General features: G+C 38.4%; 1 protein-coding gene across 5 annotated transcripts in view; it reads left to right on the top strand.

Annotated features, from left to right (window-relative positions):
• negr1 (neuronal growth regulator 1) overlaps positions 1-21,153 on the top strand; it is a 113,105-nt gene that overhangs the window by 56,519 nt on the left and 35,433 nt on the right. For all 5 annotated transcript variants that reach the window (XM_085928361.1, XM_085928363.1, XM_085928365.1 and 2 more), the window contains 2 exons: positions 1,884-2,009; positions 10,924-11,055. In XM_085928361.1, coding sequence (XP_085784487.1) covers positions 1,884-2,009; positions 10,924-11,055 — 258 coding nt within the window. The remainder of the gene's footprint in view (positions 1-1,883; positions 2,010-10,923; positions 11,056-21,153) is intronic.

The following is a 21,153-nucleotide window of genomic DNA, read 5'->3' as shown; positions in this document are numbered from 1 at the left end:
GGTCCTACAGCAAGTACACACAAGAGTCTGGAGTAATAACCAAGATTCAACACAGGTCCGTTTACACCAAATATCCATTAGCAATTTCCTCTCACTTTGATGCAGATCTGTTGCTGTAGAATAGTGCTTATTGCACAAAAAAAAGGTCATACCATTGCTGATAACTCGTGTAAGGACAGACCGGAGCCTCTGATGTTATGTGTCATACTAACCCCCCCACCACCCACCTACCCCGAACCATTATGTCTCCACGTATTGATTATTAATGATGAGTCATCCAAAAGGTTTGCCCAAAAGGCAATCTCAAGGCTCCCAGTTGTTTTGTTGTGTACTTATTGAAAGAGGAACTCTGTAAAAAGTGTTGACTCATCTTCACATTGGATTATCTTGCAGTGAGCTTCAAGGAGGGTTTTAAGGGCGACACACTTTACAGCACGGTCGACTTACTTGGAGAATCAAATTGTGCTGATTAAAAAAAAATGCTCATAATCCTTTACTGGCGTGGAATGTTTGTCCACACACATGACTCCCTGAAATGCCCTCGTCATTGATTTGATTTCTGTCTGTGGGTGTCTCAAGTTGATAAAACTCAAATAGCTCAAAACCAGAAGAATTATGATTTGGTGCCTAGCGGTAACAATCGGCTGCCCTCAATAGACATTTCTTCACTTTTTTTCTTATCTATGTTTTATTATCACCTAAGTGCTTGGTTGAGATTTTAGAGCTTCTGCCTAGATCTCCGTTTTTATAGTGCAGTATACTGTGTAGTAAATTTAAATTTCTTCTTGTAAATGTCATTTTGACAAACCACTAATCCTACCTAACATTTTTGGAGCTTGGGGTTTTAAGCACTGCAGGCCTGTAAACATATTAAACATACCTTAGTTGTTGGGCTACTCATTGTCTCACAAAAACAAATAAACAGATGTCTGTAAACTCAGTATTTTGAAGGACTCCTTTTTATCTTCCGCTGTACAAGCAAACACTGGATCCAGAACACAGATAACACTCTTTCGCTAACTTGATGATGAAAGCAGCAGAGTCTCCAAGATCAACAGTCTCCCTTATTAGAGCTGATTTGATCAGATTTTGCAGTGGTTTCTGTTCAAGTTTCTGAATAAGTGCTGTGGGGAAAAGAAAATGCAAAAAAATACACATTTGATTCTTGATACTACTTCCTCCAAATGTCCCAATTCCAAATAATTATATGACCTCAGGGTCCATTATTTATTATCTTCAAAATATATCTCGCATAATCTGTTTTTTAGTAATTAAAACCTGAGTTTGCAGTTTTGTAACTGCTCGCAAGATTTGAATGTCTCATCAGTTCACCGTTCGAGTTTCGAGCTAAAGCCACACTCCTACGAATGTGCTTGGTAAACAAACACAAACTGCTACATTGCTTGTGTGACTTATTTGAGTGTTGCAAAATATTAAATGTAACTCGTTTGATGTTCATTTTGTATTTTTTTTGCAACATACAATCAATTAAAAATCCAAAAGAGGTGCATGGATGGCAACAATAAACAGAATCCCTCTGTCATACCTTCTGTCTCTCTAGTCTCAAGATCAATACAAATACAATACAAGATTAATGAATTGATTATTATTCTGCGCGGAGGATACGGTCACTGTACTGCCTGTCATTATAACCAACTCTATTCATTATGTCCGGTATTATTCATAGCCATGTCAATTAAGGAACCCACGCTCATTCTTGTGGGTGGTTGAGTGCCTTTCCGTAAACGCTCATTTAATTGCTTTCAGCCTCCTTCAATAACCCTGAACAACTACCTCTATGTTTCGACTTTTTAAATGCTTGTTTGTATTCTATATTTCATGCATAGATTGAATGTTTTTATCTATATTTTGCCTCCTAACAGTTCCTCCCAAGATATATGACATTTCCTCCGACATCACGGTAAATGAGGGCAGCAATGTGTCGCTCATCTGTACGGCCAGTGGGAAACCTGAGCCAGCCATTTCCTGGAGACACATAACCCCATTAGGTGAGTTCACGTCACCTCACGCATACTCATGCTAATGAATGGGTGGATGCACAGCTATTTGGATGGATGCACCTTCAGAGGAAATGAGGAAGCATGGTTGAGATCAATAGGTGAAAGACTGAGAAGAGATGGCTGGTGGTTGTGTTGTGCATTGAGATATAGAACGGGGGGGGGGGGGCTGAGATGTGGGTTATGTGGTTGGCAGGATATGAGTGAAGGGTTGGGGTGGTGGTTGATGTAAAAATAATTGAGCACAACGCATCATGCAGAAAGGCAAGTCCTGCAATGACATGGATGTCCGTATAAAACATGCACAATACGCAATAACAAAGCAAGTCCTTTGTTATCATACAATTCTATATTTATCGCGATTCGTTAATACATTTGTCCAATTTCCAAAATAACTGCTATATGTATCAATCACTGTGCCTGTGACAAAGATCAGACCCGAGATGTAAAAACATATTTATCCAGGATATATTTCTTTAAATAGCAAGAGGAATTTTATGGTCATTAAATTTTTACACACCAATGAGTAGTGAGGATCACCCATGGAACATTTCAGCACCTCTCTTCCTCTGAGAAGGAGAAAATAATTTCGAAGGAAACTAGTTGAAACTGTGAGATGGGCAGAGATGCCTGGAGGCATGCCGGAATTGAAATTGACCTTTAAAGTCAGTTATGTCAAATACAGACAACATAGAATGTCTCCTTTTATAAAGAGAAAGGCCAAGAGGAAAGGTAAATACCATTGTTAAAAATGTATGAAGTTTATGTTTTAGAAGTGAAAGTTAAGTTTAAGACCGAAAACACAATGGTATAACTTTGACATTGGGTATAAAGACCATTCCGATTTTTCTTCTATCACATCCTTTCATTTAATGAGAAATAACAGTTTGAATTTGGAAGTCAAAGACACTCAACAGACCTCCATCTCACCAGCTCTTTTCCTCTCTAATTTTTATATTAATGGATTACAGCTGGCTGTGCCTATCTGAGAGCTCTGCGGATGACTGCATTTATCTTTTGGCTGTCAAATCCTCCCGCGTGGTGTTCTTGGCTGATTGTGTTAGCCGAGTTTTCGGAAGATGATCAAAAGAGTCATCCTCGGAGTCCGAGTGGCAGTCACTCATCCCGCTTTGAAGTGTCCACACTTTGAAGTCTGCCGGCGAAGAAAATGATATGCTGGTCGAATGAAAGGGTGCAGGCACAAATGTAATCACAGGCTGTCTCCAAGCACATCAGAAACGAAGCCATTAGCTATTGGATCTTTGAGCTGACTATTCTAGGTGTGTCAATTTGTCCAAAGGATGTGGGAGCACTGAAATGTTGTAATAGGCTAATGTCCTTTTACTGGAATGCCATAAAATCCTTTGGCTATACAGAGCAGTTTCCTTTGGCAAACGCATACTGTAAAGCAGACTTGAATGTGCAAGCGACGTGCAAGGTAATATTCGTCTTAGGTACAAGTGCTTATTGGAAAAAGCGTCAGACCCGTCTGTGCCTTGAGTTGCACTATTTGTCATTGTCTGCAAGTGTCAATTTGAAGGATAAATACATTCATTTCCCGATTGTATCGATTGCTGTAACACGAGTGATGTTATAGTATTGCAGGTGTTTGTCCTCAACGCAGAAGTGAAGGCTCTTTGGTCACTTTTATAAATGAAAGCTGCAGAAAGGCCTTTTTTTACAGTCACAAATATGTTGACATATGGCTGGCATTATTTTTTGGCTTTAACAGTGAACCATTATTGGTGGGAGCGGGGTTGTTTCACACTGGATAGTTCTCCTGCAGCATTCAGTGAGGTTTGACAGAATGATAAATTGGCCTGACTGACTGTCATATTTTTATTCCCTCTGCGATTATTTAGATTTTGCTTCTTTTTTTTTTTTTTGCTCCTCTACATGACTGTCAGTTGACATCTAATAAATGTTGAGTATTCACTGAAATGTGATCATTAACTATTTATCGAGAAAATTAATGTTCTGAGAAAATAAGGCAATTCTATTGTAACAGAGATGCACATTGCAATGTAAGATTGTTCACAAGCAATGTTTTCTTTTTGTCAAGAGACAAAGACATGTCATTAAATGCTGAACAGAAGAGCAATAGTGCCCGTAGTATATGTCTGGAAGAATCACAGCCTTTTGTGTAACAGCTTAATTAACCATTCTTGACAATCCAATTCGCAAACATTTGAGGGGATTCGAATATCAGCTCAGGCCTACGTGGGTAATCTCCCAGGACTTTCCCCATTCCTCCCACATTCCAAAGCCATACATGTTCTTTCACTTAAAGACTATAAATCGAGACATAAATATGTCATCCTGAGATTGATGTTTTTTGTGATTTGACCCAGCTGATAGTTCACAGCTTCCAAAAGTGATGCTAGTCTTTTTGGTCCCCCGAGTTTAAAATGTGTTTCAAATCAGCTTGTAGGGTTAAATTAAAGCTGAATATCAATGAGAAACACCATTAGCAGAAGTACATTGGTAAGATTCCCAGAAGCCACTCTCGCATGATAAATCTAGCACTTGACATACCTACTTACTATATGCTGAAAGCCTAAAATACTTGATCGTATTGCCTCTACTACAGAGTACTTAACTTTGAGTGAGGTAACCGCATACAACACATTTTGGTATGGCTGAATTGCTGATCAAAAATGCTGTGAGTTTTAAAATCCCATAGATAATTATTCTACTCTGAAGGTAGCGTCAATGGACATGAATAAAAGCCAAATGCATCACAAATGAGAGATAAAAAGACATGTACACTCTTATTCATGGATGTATAAATACAGACAGGAGTCTCTGTTGGGTTATTTGGTGGTCTATGCCACACCCAAACATACATCTCAAGCCACACACCCCTTACACATACATCACAAAAGCATACCTTGTACAAAACCTGCCGCCTTGTGACAGCAGAGGGCTACGTCAGCAATGCGGTCAGCCTTGACATGGTCACAATACAGTGACTGATGTCATTGCCTGTGTTGACGTGTATTGCGAGATGCCATATGGGATGACAGTATCTGATGTGAAAATCTTGACAAATCTGCAACATTACTCTGGAGATTGCTACACATCACCCCACAGCAGATGGCTTTTCTGCACAAACTACGTACATGGGTGTATACTTATGCTGAACAACTACACACAAAAGGATTTTGCCATCTTAAAAGATTTTTAATCTCTGATAGACCCCACACAAAGGTACAAAGTTACAGTTGCATTCATATTGTGTGTTCTACGCAGATAATTTCAACAGAGAGCACCACATATTAAGATTCTGCCTCACCATCAATTTCAAAACCAGTCCTGTGAGGTAGAAATCTCATGTAATCATATTTGATCTCTCCAAAATGAAGAACAGAAAGTCAGATATGAGCAAATGTTACCCGAGTGCTTCCAGAGGCAGGAATGAAATGAAAGTGAAAATAGCAACGTTGTCAAGAAAAGATGAGGTTGATAATATACGTCTGGCTCTGTCTACCAGGGCGTCTTCTGCACAGTGTCCACTCTGATTGAACATGTTACATGCAATAACTCAGGGATAGTTTTACAGGTAATCCGGGTGATGCCACATGCATTCAGACTTGGCTTAATGCTCCTTTGGCAAACTCCCATTCCAGGTTCAGGCTGCCTCACATGGTCAACCAGGTTACACAACAGTAAAAGAACAAACAGTTGCCTTCTGGCCCACACCTTGTGTTGGAAGACCAGAAGGCATCTCAAGCCACTGTAGCAATGTAGGCTGCTCTCTCCTTTTAAGAGTTAAAAGGATTTGTGTGATTGCCCTTGGTGGTGTAATGGATTCCTCAGCGATGCCTGTACTATCTGTGTATTGCAGCCCTGGAGGAAGTGTACAGCTCCACTTCACAATGTGGGAAATTGCTAACTGCTTCAGTGTCTGCATTGAATTTAAGATTACACTTGCTATGATTTTTTTAATTTTGCTTGGAGTGACACTTCTGTCAGGTTAGTCTCGTGAAAGTACATCTCCACAGCAGGTTCTCGGGTGCCTGAATATTACAACTGGATTATTTACCTTTTTTCTCCATTTTCTTTGGTGTATTTTTTGTCAAGGTGATATTGTCATGTATTAAGGTTGTCATTCTTGCTGAAAGGCTTTTGACCTTCTCATCCTCTTGTATCCATGATCAATTGAAATACTATTTGCTACCTTGGTACAATAATGAAACTCAATTTCACAAACAATAATCAAGACACACAATAATGTTATTGGATCACAGGACAGGCATAAAGAATGCAATCATAAATTTGATAAATATGCCATGTGTTATTTGTTAAATCACACAGCGGTGTCAGTAATACTAACAACTAGCACATTGTATTTTATTTTGCCTCAGTTTTGTGTTACTACATTCGACAACATTTTTCAATCATAACACTGTCCAAGTGGGTCTGTGGATATCTTTATTACAGCTTAGCGAAATACATTTGACTAGGAAAATTAATTTGGCAGTCAAGACACAGAAACAGGATTAAGACATATCTCTGCAATGCCCTCCCCAATCATAATCAAAATTCCTCAGAGGGCAAAAATGCCTCCACTGCTCCACTACACCTAAATACTGTACAATGTACTCAGCTTTGATTGACTTATGCTTGGCACCGGTGTCAAATAAAATCTGATGTAATCATATCCCAGTTTATATATATTACTGTCTTCATCAGTGATTGGCCAGCATAGTTGTCTCTGATGGCCTAAACACACACAAAAAGACGTGTACTTTTTTTTTTTAACCAATCAAAGTTTACCCTCTATGTGTTGCCACATCAACCTAATCAGCCCAGAGCCTTCAAATTTAATCCTGTGACTGTGGTTTATGTAATTTAGATAAAGGGTAAAATTAATTCACACATTTGTTACATGTTAGAAGATGATTTTCGAAAATATACAACACACTTTGGCATCCAAGTCGTCCCTCCGCCACTCTATAAGAACTGAGTGCCTTTGTTCTCACCAGTGAATGTTGGACACAATGGTGAGTTGCGTAAGTATAATTATTTGGCCCATTTTTAGCACTAGTGCATGCAGTTAACAATCTAGCTATTGTATGCTTTCATCTTGAAAACGAATCCGTTATAGACGGCACAATTTACTGAACAGCTTGGTGTCATTATTTAGATTAACTCGCAATTTTTTGGCCATCCTTTATTTGCAATTGAACATGATTTCTGTATGACGTCGTGATGCAAAAAATAAAACTGTGCTATTCGGAAGGACAAGTCAAGCCTGACTATTCATTACGAAAGCACATCACCATGTGCTGTGAGGATCAACTTCAAAACAAGTCTACCAAGACTGATGTCTACATATTATTTGGTAGACATTTATTTATTAATTGGCCTTTACGACACTGTCTTGCATTCTTCTCAATGGTGCACAGTAAACAAACAGCCAAGTTAGTTAATAGCTACTTGCATTACCCAAGGACTTGTTTCACCACAATTTTTTATGGGATTTCCTTTTTAGAGTCAAAGGTGACATTAACTAAGAAATACTAGTCAAAAGCCAATGTTGCAGTATTTTCTCATTATTTAACAGGGGCATTATTTTAACCATAAGGTGCACAACGGGTGGTATACTGCACTTGTTCCGCAAACAAGTATTCACAGCAGTACGCAAACAAGTTAAGAGATTGCCAGTAAAATATCCTGATGTGAAATATCTGTGCCTGACTGTGTTCAATTGGTTTGATAACAGGATAAGGAATTGTACAATGGACACTAACAATACCTGCAGCTACCCCTGCTGTTGGAATGATAAGAGCAGGTTTTACTCATTAATGCATGAGGCGCCACAGCAACATTTAGCTTATTTCAAATATGCTGACAGAATGCTTGCACTTATTTAAATGTATTTTCATAAACACAGTAACACACAAGTTTTCGGTTAAGGTGCAAAGAATAAATGCTCTGCCCCATTTGAGTTCATCTAGGAAATGTACTTAGTATCCTAGATACTGCAGATTTATTTATATCCATATGTTAGGTTATGAAATTTAATGATGTGGTTCAAAATAGTTTCAACATTTTCATAATTCATATGTTTTCTACACTTTCAAACTACCCGTGTGTATTGCTGTTAGGCTCAGATGTTTTTCCTGTTAGCGATTATGGATATTTGTGTAATTATAGATAGGAATAAAGTCCAATGGAAGATTTGGGGAAAAGGAAGGAACAAAAACATTTTTAAGGAACAATATCACATTACGTTTCAGACTGGGAATCGTTCCTTGGAACAATCCTGGAAGAAGAAATGTTTTTATTGTTACGCAAAATCTTGGAGTAAAGATTCTCATGGCACACAGCCTGCAATCCTCAGCTCCGAGAAATTGTGGTCGAAAACATAAGAAAAAAAACATTTTTTTTTTGCAAAACCTTGGCTGCGTTTTACAATGAATAGTGGGTACTTTATTTTTATCTACAATGCTTTGTGGTAGTTATCAACTAAACTCTTTGAATTGTAAATGATTATTTCTTGCATAAAAGTTCAGTCTTGCTGTGCAACTTCTGTGGCAAAGAGTGGTGTAAAATGCTATTAAGCTTTTCAAAAAGTCCCCATGTGAAATCACCAGCATTTCATTGAACTTCTTGGTAAGTGTTATTGGACGCATCAAGCATACTCAGCATCATGGGTCAGTTCCTTTCATTTTATTGCCCTGTTAAAAGTCACAAGTGTACACTGCGGATTTCTTCGCACTCAGTTTCACAATTCCTCATTGCAGTGTTGCACAATAGAGTTGTACATATGGGCCGCAGAGCCGGTGAACAATATTATTCAACAATTGAAAGAAAGAGATGTTTGGGATTTGCAGTGAAATGTGTATTTGAGTTTATTAAAGAGTTGATCGACCCACAGTGTAAAAATGCATTATGATCAAATACACAGAACAGAAATAAACTATTAAAACAGTTTATATAGTAAGATGCATGTAATTGTCACTCACATCCTTCTTACCCACATTAAGCACTGGCCTGTATGTCTTGGTCGTCTTCTTTTATCTAAAAAGCTTTGACAAGCTGGACTGTTTGGAGAGCCTTTCGAGGCAGTGAGAATTTGAAGAGGTCTGCATATTTAACTAAATATCACTCTGACAGCCTGCTTTATTACAAAGATTAGAATCTAGGTGAACATCGTGTGGAATAAAGGAGGCTCTATTATGTGAATGTCAAGTTCTTCTGGAAGCCACCTGTTATGCTCATGCTCATCATCTGGCACCTTGTTGAATTATATCAGCCTTGGAAAAAAAGAGCGGTTGTGTTGCTTGTGAAATGGAATTAGTAACTAGCTCAGATTAGCGTTTAACATTAAATAAGGCAAGGTGTAATGTAGCAAACCAAATCATGTGACCAATCAATTTGGCTTTGGTTACTCAAATTCTAGCGGTTGAAGCTATAAGTCACATCAAAACTGATGCATAGGACAATTACATGCCAAATAAATGTTTACCCAGTTTTCATTGTGCAAAATAACTCCCGTCACATGCAATACTGACATGCCTCAATATGCTCTTCATCGAAGCTCATCCACTTGCCCTGCTTTGTTATAAAGAACAAAAGCAATGTTCTTTTATATCTCCCATTGTGCACATTTTATAACAGGAGGGCAATTTTTTAGCCTCATCCAGTACCGCTTTATGGACCAGGCATTTAAGTGATTTTTTCTTGCTGTTGCATTTATTGTGTAGCCACTGATGTCTTTGTTGAGACTTTGAACTTCATTGTTGCTACGGCAACCGTGTGAGGAAAAGAGAAAGCTAATTATTGATAGTGCCCCCAGTTTCAAGTTGCGCAATACATATTTACCAGATAAAAAGTCACAGAAGCTCAATGAAAAAAAAAACCCCGATATATTTTAAGAGAAGACAACACAGCAATAGTTCTATTGCTAAAAGATGGTCTGTGTTTTAGGTCATTTTTATTGACTCTAACAAGCTTGAGCTGTAGAATTGAACCTGCATCTGTTTTACAACACACCAAACACTACACAAAATGATTGCAAGCTCCCCAAAATAGAGTCAATAAAAATAAAACAAAAGTTGGAAAGTCTTTGATATTAATACGAGTAGAATGAGAAATTACAGTCAAACAAATGGATGGAAACACAAATGACAGAATTATATCCAAACTACACAAGAAGAGAAATGCCAGAAAAAATACATGCGTATAAATAGTTTAGCATGACGCCAAATTAATAAAGAGTAGGAGGTGCAAATCGAGAAGAACAGAACTGTTGTAACAGGCTGCCAACTCACGGGCACCTCTTATTCAAATTGGTTGCATCAGTGAAAGCTAATCATGTTAATGAACTCGGAACTAATTGACTGGTAACCTGTCAAGGGCGCACCTTCCCTTCCCTTTCAGGCTATAAAGAATCATGGATTAGAAAAGAACCATGTTATTCTGCTTGCAATATATCAGCACCAATTTTTTCCCCCGCTTCCAATGAAAGTGTTCACCTTTTTCTAGATCTGCATTATTTTTTGTTGCCACCATACTCGGCATGGTGCTTCGTTATCTAAAACACTGACCTGTGCTTGCTCTTTGTCCTTGATGCACCAGAAGCTCTAAATGCATTTCCTGGAATTAATCATGGGTAAATTAGCGTTGAATATGTCAACATTTAATTTCCTAACACAACATCTATAAGAGTGCATGAGTACACTGCTCAGTCGCTGCTGTTTTATGATGAAAGCAAGGTCACCAAGAGTTTATTACAGCATTTTATTGAATTGCTTCCCCAAGACTTCCTCGCATAAACCACGGGTAACTGCAAGATGATAGCTATACTATATTGAGTTTGCGGAGTGTGTGTATGTGTAGTGGTCTTTGTCGACATGCAATAAGTGCCTTCACTTCTCTCTCTCTCTCTTTACAGCCAGGAAGTATGACAGCGGTGAATATCTTAACATCACTGGCATCACAAGGGACCAAGCTGGAGACTATGAATGCAGCGCTTTAAATGACATCGCCTCTCCTGACACCAAAACAGTAAAAGTCACAGTCAACTGTAAGTACACACCATCATTCTCTGCATACTTCACACGCCTTTCAGCCTTATAAAAGAGGCTGGCGCAGCCTTCAATGATAACAGTGCCATGTCCCTGATCATTCACCTCCTGAAACTGCGCCATTCAAAAGTTTCAGAAGAAGTGGAATGCTTAGCATTTCTTAATATTTAATGTGATAAGTCCCTTTTTGTCTGTGCATATAGGTGATTAATTCACGCTAAGGGAAGGTCTGACTGTTCCAAGCGCTATTCCATTATGCAGTTAATGAGTCTTCCAAAAGTGTGAGGAGACAGTAATGAGGAGCTGTGACATTAATGAATGATACTGGGCTTTAGCTGCTGTGGTCACAGAAGAAGCACAACTAAGAGGCGTGAGAGGGAATGATACCGTTGGCTTTTTTTTTTAAAAAGTGCTCCTACTTTTATTCTTATGGGCTTCTGTATAGATAGCTTGTGCATGATCTCAGTTAGCAAAACCTAAAAGTGGAGTTGGCGTTTTAACAGTCCTTGCAAGATTGGAATGTTGCCTCACTCCACTAATCCCTCCCTCCCTCCCTCCCTTCCTTGGGTATCTGACCAAAGTCGTGCCCCTGACTAACATCCACATGCAGCAGACGTGCACTGTCTGCAACTTGTGCTGTAAAAAGCCTACAAAATCGACAGCTGCTACCTTGTCACAATTTATTTGTAATGCAGTGTTACTATGAGACTCACTGGTTTGTTTTAACTCTCCTTTTAAAGTCAACTCAACATTTTATTTTTTTGCTGGTCCAATATTGTCAAATATTGAGTTTCCTTCAGAAAAATCTACATTTTTTTATGTACCGTAATTTCCGGACTATAAGCCGCAACGTTTTTCTCAGAATTTCAGGCTTATCTATGGATTTCTTAAATTATCATGTTTAGACGAGTGGGCCCACATAGAACATAAAGAAAATAGTTGGCTTCCTTTTAAGGCAATTTATAAGCCGGCAGCTTTGAAAAAAGACTCCTCTTGGACCAGTTTGCAAGAGATTTAACTTAAGTTTCGAGGAATAATTTACCCATTATATAGTTTTCTTTATTACCACATTGTTGAGCCCTGCAATGTATGCGCTGTACCTTTTCCAGCTCATTGCTATGGACGCTTTGGCTCTGGCTTCATTTTGAAATTGACTCTTGTGGCCATTATTTCTGTGTAATGCCTGGCGCTAATGAGCTGGGTCTGAGTGGGATTTTATATGCCAATTATTTATACCTCTGCTGAGATACGGTTTCAAGGATGAACAGTTATTATACTACCATTGTGCTGTGCTCCGAAATAGATATTCAGCGATTTGAATAAAGCATGTCATCGTCTGAGGACACATTTTCGTGCGACGAGCATATGACTTCTCCATTCTAAATGAGTGAACTGATGAAGAAAACTCTGCTGTCAGACAAAGTTACCACTGCTTGAGCACCAGAGTCATGCTTTGAGTGGGAGTAAGCTGTCGTTCCTCAAGTGTTAAGGCAGTGTTTCCTGCCCTGAGTTATCAGCCGCTGACAGATCGTCAGAGCGTTCCTGTCACTGAGCAATTGCTCATTCTTTTTTATTGATTTCTGACATAGTGGAAAATTGTCTGGACCTTGTGGCTTTCTTCCTTTTGGTGATTTGTAAATTAGGCCATGGAGAAGGATGCAACATTTTTTCACCTTTCCATGCACTGCAATGATTTTTTTAAATGCACATTTTTTATGAGATACAAGACACCTGATTTTCATTAGAATATGTCACAGAACATCACAAAAACAAAATTGACACAAAAACAATTTTCATAAAGCAATTCTCATAAAGAATAGTTTAACAACTATTTTTTCAGCAATCCAAGCTAAATAATTTAACCATGTTCCAGTTGATTAAATGTTTGAATCAGTTAAGAATTGACTACCAGTAAAAACCTATGAGAAAACTTAAAAACTCCACACAGCAAGTCTGTAGCAGCAATTCAAACTCAAATCATGAACAGCATTAACAAATTTAGACCAGGTATTTTAGTCTATATTCTCTAAAGAGAAACTCATCTGTATTAAAATTCCATGTAATACTTAGCTTTTTACATAATTTATTGGTAAAATATTTTGACAGCATGTTGATTAAAGGTGTGACATGAGGTTTGCCAAACTGCGAAATCCCAAACTGTGCTGTTGACATCGAGAGACTGTTTATTGAATAAAACATGAGTTGTTCTTTTTAACATGCTGGTGGGAGATCAGTGACACGACATGTCTTTGATGGTCTGATTTGAGTGAAAAGGTTTACAATGTCTATTTGCACACTGTAGTATATGTAGTGTAAATTTTCATGCACTCTGACATGAATATTTATAATCCTTGAATTATTCTACCTTACTTGCTTCAAAAGCACGAGAGGTAATTTGACCCATTACAAAAGCCTGCGTGTGCAAATTTCTGATTTTTTAACACAATATTTGTATATTTTTGACACATTTGTGGTGTTCTGACTTTTATCATATTTTTATTTATTTTTATTTATTTCTATTATAATTTTATTTGGATGTTCACAGTTACATGAGTTGAGGAAGCAGATCACCACAGTTGATTTGTCAGCCCAGATGGTAAACAATGTTCACTCTTTCCATGGTGCAACTGTTCTTCTTCTAGGAAACATTTGGACCATGTCCCAGTTTCTGTGACTCACAGTAGAAAAGGGCAAGTGCACGAATAGCTCTACAAACAGCCGAGTCTGTCACTGCCTCTTCCAAAACCCAAGATGGCAAATCACAAGCCAATAAAATGCCATCAAATAGACAACTGAACACACTTGTACCGTCGAAAAGGACCAAATGAGTAATCTCATCTATCACTTGTTACGGCAAGTCATTTGTGTGTAATCCAAACGTATTACCCGGTTCACACTGATGGAGTCTCTTACCTACAGTGCAACTCCATAATGATGTTCCTGGCTATGCACAAGTCATGTGCATTGAACCGGTCAGATCACAAATGCTATGGGGATTGAAAATGATAGAGATGAACAAAGGCTGTCTATGTATTGTTGGCAGGGAAACAGGCTGGGATCTACTATACGTACTGAACCAACAAAAACACATAGTTGAGGAATAACACTTTGAGGGCTGCATGTTGAAGACAGATGTTGAGGTCAGTGTTAGCTGGGTTTTACAAAAATTGGGTGAAATTACACCACTCACTGTGATGTACTGTTTAAGCACAATATGTGGTTAGTATTATTGATAAACAAACCATGCATGGATAAAATTGTATCACGCTAACAGCAGGTGAAACTCTTCCTAAACAGGTTCAAATTAAGTCGTAAACATCAGTCAATCGTGAATGTATCTTTTTCTCTCCCATAATAACAGCACAGTAATCGCATCTCGTATGATGGTTTAACAGTCTAATTAAATATTTGGCCAAACAATTTCTCTCCAATTTCAAAACAATTCATTTTAGAGGACATAACTGGGCCATTAACCTCGGGGCTAATCAGAGATTAGGGCCATTAATTAACATAACCAAGTAATGAAAACAAACTTAAGCCCCAGCACTGAGCTATGGTACAACCCACTAACATTAAGCCTGGCATTTGGTTTTCTGTGATACAAAGCATTAGAAATAGAGATTGAGGCATCTTCATAGAGTCCGCTGTTTAACCTCTGTTTGAATTTCTTATGGTTTCACAAGGCTGCAATGATCTGACCACATTACTGGTAATTTAATTACTAGCTTCCTTTGCCTCTTGTCTTTGTACAATCTGCTGATGATTGAATTAGGGATGATTTTTTTTTTTCTTTTGGGGGGGGGGGGGGGTCCCCATCAGATAAGGGTGAAAGATGGCAGTCATCCAGAGACTCACCCTTTATTTCAGATTGCTGAAATTCCTTGCTTGGCTAAAATGTTAATCTACTCAAATGTTTTCATTTTAAAGCCGCGACAAGACAATTTGAAGGAATACAGCACAGACAGGCAGAGTCGTTAATGACATTTTAGCTTTGTGCTCCATACACGTCTCCCTATGATCCTTGATAGTCAAATGCCCCAATTTGATTAAACTAGTTTGCATTTATTGATCTGAGACTTCCACAGGTTCCTCATACACTTACAGAATGTTAACTGCTCTGACTTTTCTGAAAATATTCCTGTATAGCAGGGGTGTCAAACTCATTTTTTTCGCGGGCCGCATTGTAGTCATATCTTCTTTCGGAGGGCCATTATGGCTGTCAACCCAAATAAATGTATGAGCACCTCGTAGTATATACAATAAAAGCTACAAAACAAACTGACAAATAACTCATTTTCAAATCAGACAAGTAAAAACTGGTCTAATATTTCAAAAATATATATTATTAAAAGAGAAGAAAATTTGCAATTCTAGTAATGACACGAATTTGAAGCACAATTTGTCTTTGCGGGCCGCATAAAATTATGTGGCGGGCCGTATCTGGCCCCCGGGCCTTGAGTTTGACACCTGTGCTGTATAGTTAAACTTAATAGTGAAATGATTGTTCTGGATTGATTGACCAAATTAACCACAATTGATTTATTCTCTATCAAAAGCTTTGGCTATACACCTAGACCATCTCTATGCCTGTTTCCTCCCCAGTGGCCCTGCAGCTATAAATTCTGCTTACTTACACAATAGCCAAGTTTATATTGTTTTTCTGCTCGTAATAAGTAACTAAGCACTGATTATGATTAATAATTGATTATGATCCTGCATTTTAGATTGGGTGAACTTCAAAGATCTCCTGCAGTGCAGATAAACTCTGATCACAAGTGAAATGCAGATACCCGATTTAAATGTTTGGAATGATTAACATCACTGTGTTCCTTGTTTGTTCCAAGCCCACAGTTATACCCAAAAGCCCCCATGTTGTTTGGACCATTTTAGAAGTACGATATAGGAGCTAGTGTATTGTTAGAGATGACCAGGACATTATTTCATTCACAAACATTATTTGTGTCTCTTAATGGCATAAAATTAAACAGTGCTTAGTCTCGCCGAAGCATATTTACAAAGTACTAACATTATTCTTTGCCAATCATTGTGCACTGTAAATTTGCTTAACACATAACATTTATAGAATGTGTGTGGACCGTGTCCTTGCATTTCAATGTGTGTGTTTGAAAAATTGCTTCGGTGAGGTGGGAGACATTACATGTTGATCAAATTGAAAAAAAATACTGTTTGTTGATCACACTACACGTTAATTAAGTCTAATTTGACATGAGGGGGGAAAGTTCCAGTTGGTCAGCAGTTTGTAGTATCTATTAACACGGTGGCGTACAAGTTACAACTTTTAAGAGGAGACTTCAATGAAATGGATTCTGATCCAATTCTAAGTAGTCATTGCCCTCAAGCCGTTGGGATGTAAATCTGTCTCTCTACATCTCTCCAGAGCTCTCATCGTGATTGCTATTTAGATTTCTTGCTGCTTTTAGAGCACGGTTAAATGTGCAAAATTTTGATCTCTTGCAAACTAAATGGTCTTGTTAGTTCCACTTCAGAGTAAATTGACACGGTCACTTTCAGCTTCAGCTTTCAGTATAAGCATAACCTTGCTCGGAGGCGTCTCCGACGTTCCTTCGGCGAGAGCGAGGAGCATTCTATCTCCATGGGTTCAGACCAGCCTGACTGGGTGGGAGGAGTGTTCATGAAGCAAAGGCGAAGAAAGGATTTCAGGTGGGCGGCAGGGGGTCTCCAAGACGCGTTGGCGTCGAGCTGGCGTCACGGCATCGGGGGGGGCGGGATTGGACTTTGTCTCCTTCTCACGCAGTCTTGACCAGATCTGCCGAGCCACTTATGCGGCCAGGTCCATGGTGTCCTCAAGGGTCAGGGGGCGCTCATAGGACACCATTTCATCTTTGACGTGTTCGGCAAGACAAGGCCAGTGATTTTTTTTGATCGGGGGCGTGGCTGGGTGGCAGGTGACGCAGGCACGTGACAATATTGTATTGCATTTTCAATGACTATGTTTATAGTCAACTCATCCCTACAAAAATAAATGGGAAAAAAAACATGCAACATGGCTACTTTATAACAAAAAGGCCGGTCTGGAGCACTGTAAAAACATGTCAGACAAGCTAATATTGCTTTAATATAGATAAAATGTGTACTTTGCCATGTTAAAATTATTATACATTTGCTTAGGTTTCTTAAAAGTCATTACTAGACATCTCAAATACACATCTCCTATTAATTCTACTAATTACTTGCAAAATGCATTTTTAACAATTGACAGCTTTCTTTTGTGGTCCTCATCCAATAACCTCTGAATCTCATGTGTGTATTAGCATACCTTAAACTGTTTTGTGCTAAAATCACACAATAGATTGAATGCCTCGTAGGAGCTGCTCAATTCTGGGCCTAAGATGGTTATTTATATGCCTTTCATTAAATAAAACAGGAATAACACAATGTTCCTTCGCAGTTCTGAATGGAAATCTTATTGAATTAATAAATCTTGGCAGCGGAACCATTCCTGACTGACAATAAAAAAAAAAAAAAGAGGACAGTGAAGCCCACAGATGGCAGTTGAGAACAGTGTCTCTGTGTGTAAGCTGATAAGTCATGCACTGATGAGTCCATTTCCTAATTGCGGTGAAAACTCATTTTCCAATCTGACTGAAGAGATAGGGATGTTAATTGATCTTTTAATTAAAAATATGCTTGTGTGCTCATGGTACTTTTGTATTATGTAATATATAAATAAATTCTGTGAAAAGGATGGTTTTACTTACCTTTGCAATTTTCTGGACATAACTGTGATCAAATGTGACCCTCTCTGTCTAAATATTGCACATTGCTACGATTAGTTTCCAGTAATGGACAATAGTAAATTGGATAGTTACAAATTTGTATTTTAAGATTAGCCTACTAAGGTCTCTATTTTCATTTCCCAGCAGCACAAACATTACAATTGTAGTCAAAGTGTATAAAATTAAGAGATTAGTAAGCAATGGGCATCATTAGCTCGTGTGTTTTTAGTCAATTTGTGAGCTCGTCTTGGGAAAGCAAATTTGGTCTCAAATAACCCTCCTCATATAATTTCAAAATCACTAAAAGCACTACATCAAATAGAAATTGCACAGCTGAGTTTTCAGCTTGAGCCCATACTTGGTTGAATACTTAAACAAAATCAGTGTTAAGATTCAAATCAATATTCAGACTTCAACACAAGAGCTGTAAAATAAAGCCTTTTTTTTTTTTATTTTAAGGCATATATTTCCCTCGGAATAGTACAACCGCTAGAGCATTATCACAAGATTTTCCAAATATTTAATTGAGTGACTAGTCTGGCTAATCATTTATTTACTTCTGGCTGGTACAAATTATTGTCAGAGCATTGTAACTTTACATTACACACATCCCCGACGTATAAGCATCTGGCCCTCAGTCTTGCAACACACCAATTAATCATTGATAGTCTCTTGAGGCTTCTTAAGGTGAGTGATTTCACATTAAGGTTTGATGCAGTCTGAACACGACCTGGCCATGAATATTACATTGAGGGTCAAACATTTTACTAATCATTAACATGCGGATGTTTGTTCACTTTGCAGGGATGCACAGTTGGAGACCTTGCATTTGTTTAGACGACAAGCTCAGCATAATATAGACGCGAGGAAATTTGGTTTGTAATCGACCCACAACTGGCCATTTGTCATCAGGCAGTACCACGGAGGCCACATTTTTCAGCCGCGTGTGTATGTGTGTGTGCTATTCTTGGGCCCAACCCCTCACCCCAATCTGGTGGCGACGCCATGAATCCAAGCATGATTTACAGCACTACCACAGCATTCTTAGGACATTAAATTACTTGCCTTATTGAACGTTGAGGAATTTTAGTGCACTACTTTGCATTTCTCCCCAAGCATTGAAGGCGTATTTCGCGTCATATTATGATGTAAGACATGTCATCAAGTTGAAATTGGAATAATCAGAAAGGAGAACTTTTTATAGGTGTGATCATTCTTAACAGAGCTGAGTGGCAGGACCTAATTTGAAAGATCGGATTGAATTGTTATGCATGTACAGGTAAATCACATTGGACCACCTGGTGTGTTTTTATTTCATTTTAGAAAGGTCCAAAAATGGAACCTTTGCTTGCCTGAACTGATATAAATTCTTCTAATGGATGGATAAGATACCTTGTGTAGCAAACAGTTATGTAAGGTGCCCTTGATAAAAGAGAACATAATAGGTAATATATATGCTCAGCCTCTCACTGGATCAGTAAACACTAAATCAGATTCACATATTCCACTGAGAAATCTATTTTTTAACATATTTGATGCAGTCCATCTTGCGCACATAGACAGGTGAGACAAAACAAAATGATAATATATAGGTAATGGATCCTAATGAAGAAAGCAAATTGTCTGGGAAACCAGCCATGTCATCTATCTATTTGGAGGTAAATAATAGACCTGAAATCATCTTGGACTGACGAACCACGAGTGGAAATGGATGTATGTAATTTTCAAACTGCTTTGTATATCAGTGGTTGACATTTAGCAAAAATACTTTCATTTATTTGTATACTTTCATGATTATCCCGAATCATATTTCTTTACCAAAAACATTCCACCAAAAACTCTTTATATTTTTAGTTTCAATTTGTGCTTATTTTAACAAAAGCAATCACAATCACTGACCTCCACACTCTCAATCCTTCTTACAATGTTCTTGCTTTCAGAAGCTCCCGGTAATCAATGTCGCCGCACAAAGACGTCAGTGGAAGATTATGAGAACCTACTAAGCCATTGATGTCGTTCTATGTGTGATGTTCTTATTATTCCCGTGCTGTCAATCAATTCATATTCTTTATTTAATTTCCAACAGTTCATGAACCTATAAAAATTGTGTAAAATGCTTCCCACTATTTGGAAACTATCGAGTATCTTCTCTTTTAATTTCCTTTTGACATCTTGAAACTGTGTGTGTGCGTGCATGTTTATTTTTCTCCAAGTTGATGGTGAGGTGTGATCACCACGAAGGATTCAAATTCAGTGGGTGGGAATTTGAATCGGGTCATTACTTTTTTTTTAATAATGTTATGCGCACTTAAAACATGCGCACCCATTTCCACGCACAGCCAGCACGCAAAGGCAGTCAAAGTCTCGCACTACCCCACAGCATGGCATCGAACATGTCCTGTCGTGATAAATGAATGGGAAAAACCTTAGCCGAACCCATCACTTGAATGACTACCTCAGGTCTTTCAGATTAGTCAGCCCCGGCCTTGGAAGAGTGAAAGGAGTGGAATAATTGGCACACACACGCAAGGACATAAAATCAGCAGACTCAAGTCATATGAGAGTGTTCATTAGGTTGCAGCAGAATGTTGGTGGAAGCAAATTCATCATCACAGAGCACTGTCACCTCTCTAGGCCTCTCCTACGCGATCATAGTCCGCGTTCACAAAAGCTCACATGGATCTTTTTTATACTGCTCACATCTCCTGCATCCCACCTCATCTGTCAGCTGTCTATAGACTCTTACAGGTTAGAAGAGTGCTAACCCTGTGGATATATTCTACAATAAATCCTAGATTTATTTTCTTTTGGATCTTTCACCTGTAAGAAAGCTTAAGGTAGAAGGCTGATGATCAGAAGATATTTCAGCACTGTATCCAGTAATAGTGACCAACACCACCTCTGATCCCATTCTCTTCGTGTTTTCTCGAGTCTTATGTACCTACACAGTGGTTTGCAAAGCCCTTAAGGAGGATATTGTGGATAAGAAAAAAACATGTATTACACAGATATGCGGGATCCAATACTCATTAAGTGTTAAATCGTAACAGTGAATGTAACACATTTTATCTTGAAGAGGACAAACAGCAGCTGCTGTCAGAATTTTAATCTTTATTGTCATTGCACATGAGTCCTATTTCTTTCTGCCTTCACGACAATGGAATCGAGATTTTCTTCACATTTCTTCACATAAAAGAAGCCTCATTCTGCATTCACAGAACCTGCCGCCGCCATTGAGTCTTTGAACTCCCATTAGGCCATTTATCACCATCCAGTACAAGTCATTTCATTTTCCCAACATTGGCGACGGATTCTCACTCTTTGAGAAGTTTTGTCAAA

The sequence above is a fragment of the Syngnathus leptorhynchus genome, chromosome 13, assembly GCF_054491065.1.
Source record: "Syngnathus leptorhynchus isolate UIUO chromosome 13, UIUO_Slep, whole genome shotgun sequence".
Classification (NCBI taxonomy): domain Eukaryota; kingdom Metazoa; phylum Chordata; class Actinopteri; order Syngnathiformes; family Syngnathidae; genus Syngnathus; species Syngnathus leptorhynchus.
This window is presented reverse-complemented; position numbering and strand designations above follow the sequence as displayed.